At 34.6% G+C, this 5,000-nt stretch overlaps 1 protein-coding gene across 3 annotated transcripts in view; it reads right to left on the reverse strand.

Moving 5' to 3' along the window:
- Window positions 1-5,000, reverse strand: part of LOC128179088 (homeobox protein Meis1-like) — a 55,655-nt gene that overhangs the window by 29,585 nt on the left and 21,070 nt on the right. For all 3 annotated transcript variants that reach the window (XM_052846582.1, XM_052846583.1, XM_052846584.1), the window contains exon 8: window positions 29-167. In XM_052846582.1, coding sequence (XP_052702542.1) covers window positions 29-167 — 139 coding nt within the window. The remainder of the gene's footprint in view (window positions 1-28; window positions 168-5,000) is intronic.

Consider the following 5,000-nt stretch of genomic DNA (forward strand, 5'->3'; position numbering starts at 1 on the left):
TATACAAGTATAGGCAGCATAAGCTTACCTGATTCACTGATGTTGTCTGCATTGTGAGATGAATTAGATGTTGCGTTTGATTGACTAGGTGTGATAGGCGTGTCCCCTGAGCGCGAGGACTGGGTATCTTCCTGGGGCCCGAAGGTCAGGCTCTGTGAGGGTGGACGCTGAAACAGGAAACACGAAAAAGTTAAATACATGTTAAATATATGCAAGGCCATGTACAATAATTAGGTGTTGGCATTTTATGCTGCAGTTATACTGTGTTAGATGGTAACAATATCTGGTATGGCATATACATAAAACACAATTGACATATCCTAGAAAAAATTATTTTTGATGAAAGTACCAAAATGTTAACAGAAATATTCAATATAAGCAGTTGAATTGCAAAAATTAAATTTTTAATTTCATTCCAAAATTATCAAAAACTAACAAATATGGCCTACACAAATATAAAGTATTCTACAGCAATCCATTTTTGGTCACACAAAACTAATTATTTACTAATTATTTACTACGCATTTAAATATCTTTGATTAATAAATAATCAAATCCTCTTATGAAAAAAATTGATTATTCGGTGCTTTGCTGCACATGCAACCAAATGTAGCTAATAGATTTAAAATGATAGCAACATAAGGCGTGTTTTTCAATGAGACAGGTGCCCTGTCATTTAATTGTCACCTGACGCAGAATTTCACACTTTTGATGCATTGAAGTGAGGAAACATGGAGCGAGATTTCTTTTTTCATGGAAGCCACTACTCATCATGAATTTTTTACTGTGTAGTTCCAGAGTATCTAATTATGCATGGAGATCCAGTGATAACATTTTCAATAGTTAATGATTACACATAATGAACTAGGCAGAAAACTAAGGGAAATTATAGCACCAAACCAAACACTTGCATTCAGATGATGTTTATTTATGCTAATTTTTCAATTTTATGCGAGGCATGATATCATCAACTAATATATTTTTGATGTGGAGGAGGTAATAGTTTTATTCAAAATACTTAATAAAATCAAACTTTTGAAAAAAGACAATCAATTTTAAATCTAACCCAGAATTTTTTAGTGCATGGTTATGAAAAATTAACAAGAGGGATGGTAGCTGTGCAATTAAGTTGTTTGTTATTTCTTACATCCATCTGGGTGGCAGAAAGGTGGGCATAATTTGTGTATGATGCACCCGGTATAAAATGATTATTACAAATAATAGTTGGGACCTTCCTCTTCCATTCACACCAAGGGTCATTATGTCATCTTGGGTAGACACCAAACTTTCAGCACACTAGGTTATTTAATGTAATGGATACTCCACCAAGAGTTCACATGCCAGTTGTTCCCTTTGACTGTCAAAAAATAGGCTTGTCAACAACTTTAGTCTTCTAGTGACTTGGTTAAAGTGTTCATACACTGAGGGAAATGACTTGGAAATCTGCCTTTCACAGTTGATTTATTTGAAAGAAATGTATTTAGTGTAACCTATACATTATATTTGAAGAGAGGGACATTAGATGTTTAAAACACAAAGGTCAAACTAGGGAAAACTTCTCCACATAAAAACCTTTGTTTACATGACACTGCAGATTATTTCAAAGATAAAGAATTAGTGGTCTGTAAATATTAACCCATTATCATTTGTTGCACTTACAAGCACTTCTTTTACAGATTAAGTTACACATAAATGAAACACAAATATGTCTAGTATTTGGCATGTATATGAACCGCTTTTAATGTCCCTTTGCAAACTACCCTTCCAAGTCATGAAACACTTTTCGGTATCTAAATTTTGTGACAGAAGCCAGCCAAAAAAAAACCTGATGTCTGATTGCAGAATTGATTATTCCTGCTTTGTCTTTCAGAATAAAAGGAAATGCAGAACAAGAAACTAGCAAAGAATGTCATCAATAATTAACGATTAATGCCAATAAAAATGAGAAAAAAGTGATTATGTCAGATAGAGTCTCTGCAAAATTCTCCACTTTCTGTCATAACCCAGAAAAATATAAAGCGTGGAACACTGAGATAAACATAACAAAACGCATTATAAGGACACTTAACCCTGATGTGATGTACTAACACACTGTCCTGTGATGATCCAGCTTTCAAAACACCCTGAGATTGCCAGCATTTTTTTTTACTACTGGATTGACTACAGTTACAGCTCATCTCCACTTTGCTGGGGAAAATCATGAGCTCTCCAAGGTCATAATAATTAAGTGCAGGTGAGCAGGCTAAGGTAGTGCTGATTTTGTGATGGTGTGGAGTAACTGCTGCTGATATGAAAATTGTTCACCTTGAAATTAGAGATTTTCCATGACAGCCACCCTTGACATCAATGCAGGCTAACTTTTTAAAGACCCGGGTGATAGATTTTGGCTGATTTTTATCTGACGCATACCTGTCTGTTTATGTCACATGGCTATACTCCCGTATTGTCTGCTTGATTAGGCAAACAACTATATGTCTAAAACACTGTGACTCTAGATGGGCCGATATCCTTCTTCTGTCATCATATCAAGATTGGCAAAAAGACAAATATATCAAGTACAAGATTCCCCAGATTATCATCTTAACAATTCCTTCCCATTGTCTTCTGTACTTCTCAATATCTTTTGATATCTTATTTTATAGGTAGATGAATATCACAATCTTAGCTTATCATTCTCAAACATATTCAAGAAATGCACGCCATAAGCATAATTTCATCAAAGGACTTCGCGTTATCTTCTGTATGTCTTGCATTGAGACGGGTCAGCCATTAGATAAACCTTTGAATTGATTTCCCAATCTTGTCTTACAGAAAAAAATCTTCATAAAATTTTTTTCCAAAATAGTCACAAAATAACCCAAAATATGAATCCTTGCAGCAAAGTGGAGAAAATTTATGATCGTAACAGCTAAATGCGATATTAAAACCCTGTTCCTCTCATCAGAAAGTGGGGAAGGAGCCTATGGGGATTTTCTGTCGAGGCAATATTGACAGTGGAATGCCCAGGACAATAGTTTTATCAATATATCTACAAAATCTGGCCATCCTGTAGGCCCGAACTATGCACATCATCTATTGGGTCTACTGAGAGCGATGGGAGACTGATGTCCTTTTCTTCCTCCGTAATGAGGAGATTCATACAGGGAGATAACTCTTATCTATGTGAATTTTCATTTAAACAAAGAAATATTAATATACATTAATAAGATAGCGATTACGATTAAAGAATCTCAACACAACATTTTAGTAATAGTTAATACCCATATAGTTTTTGGTAAATTTTATCTTGAAAAAATTATCCACGTAAAAAATAAAAAATTAATAAGGAAACAAAAATCAAGTAAAACAGAAAAAAACCATTTTACTATTCAGGGAAACTGGTGGGACTATTATATTTAAATAAACATTATACAACTGTAAGGAAATCAATAAAAGGCGCACATTATTCTGTGCTAGGCTGTGAATTCCGGAGAAAATCCACTGGTCGATGCCCGATAGTCCTCTCCAAAATTAACTTGACCTTACTCCGTTCCAGGGTTATTCAATTTTGCAGAGGGTTAGGAAATGACACCATATCGATGGCGAATTTACTGACCAATCTCAAGTCATTAAACGCAGTCTTTGCATTATCTTAATTACTTTCAGCAATTACTTATTCTACAAGATTAACGATGATTAATTATGTAGAAACGACAATTCTCCAGGTTAGAAATTTTTGTAACTACACCGCGAGTAGAGCCAAGCTAGACAATGGTATATATTGAGTAGAGATGACAGTTGGCGTGTCAGCAAATTTATTGTACAGGCACCGATATTAAACCAACTATTCCTAAGAAATTATAATGTTCACATTACGACCACCATAACATACATTTCCTGTCATAGAGCGCCGATTATTGCGCTGTATACTGAGCGGGAAAACAATGCACACTTATACAAACTAACACAACAATGCCGGTTTTCACTCGATCGTTTAACGTTCCCTTCGACAGTCCAATCTTTGCCTTGCAGAGTCCTAGAGAGATTCACAAAGCACATCTTTCTACTTAGTCAATGACCCTTTGTCTCGCATGTCTGCTGCGGATGAATTTTTGCGTTTGTTAGTAACACCGTTTTCTGCTTTGCACGTCCAGCTGCGAGTCATAAACACGTGTGATGGCGGGCGAGGAGGTGAGAATGTTGGATTTTTACAACATCAGCATCTGACTTTAAACTTTTTAAAGAGATAATATTCCGGAGTAGTTTTCAGAGCTGCGGTTTTTGTACATTTCAACCTATTTTAGAGATCTGTTTGGAGATGAAAAAGATATTTAGTTTAATTTTTGTGCTGTTCATTGCAAAAAATTCATTTGCAATTCATTGCTCTGAAATATGGATTTGCGTGTAGAACAATTTATTTTTTTAATCTGTAAATTAAAATAAACGAATAGAAATCAACAGAAACATGCAATGATTTAAGTTGGTGATAATTTCAGTCAGAGAAATTTTCACCCAATGCAATTATTTATTTTTTTTCCATATTTTATTGTCACAGCATACTGGATATGCTTAAAACATTAATAACAATATCGCGTGACCCTATTAACAATAAATTAAACGCAGCTAGCGGTATTCTAAGCTTGCGACACCTCGTCAAATCTAAAGCGCAATTCATTTCCAGGTTACTTAGTTGAAAACAAAATACGTCAAAGAATTTCAGGAATTATGATTTACACCGCATCGTTACTCTCTCAATTGTTTTAATTTAATGTCCTCATTTTTTACATTTTATTTTCTAAGATAAGTCTCGAGGGTGATTGTTTCATCTGACGAGGGATAATTTTGACAGCAGTGATAAAATGAAACCATCGCTCAACCTATATATCTGTTTATTTTAACAGTTTCCAATGTTTAGGATATTCGCATGCATATTATTATTATCATAGACAAAAATCAGTACTAAGATGGGTGTTTTCTCTAATTTTTCCGCGTTCGTTGGCAACATGTTATTTGGCGGCAAT

The sequence above is a fragment of the Crassostrea angulata genome, chromosome 3 (genome assembly GCF_025612915.1).
Source record: "Crassostrea angulata isolate pt1a10 chromosome 3, ASM2561291v2, whole genome shotgun sequence".
Lineage (NCBI taxonomy): Eukaryota > Metazoa > Mollusca > Bivalvia > Ostreida > Ostreidae > Magallana > Magallana angulata.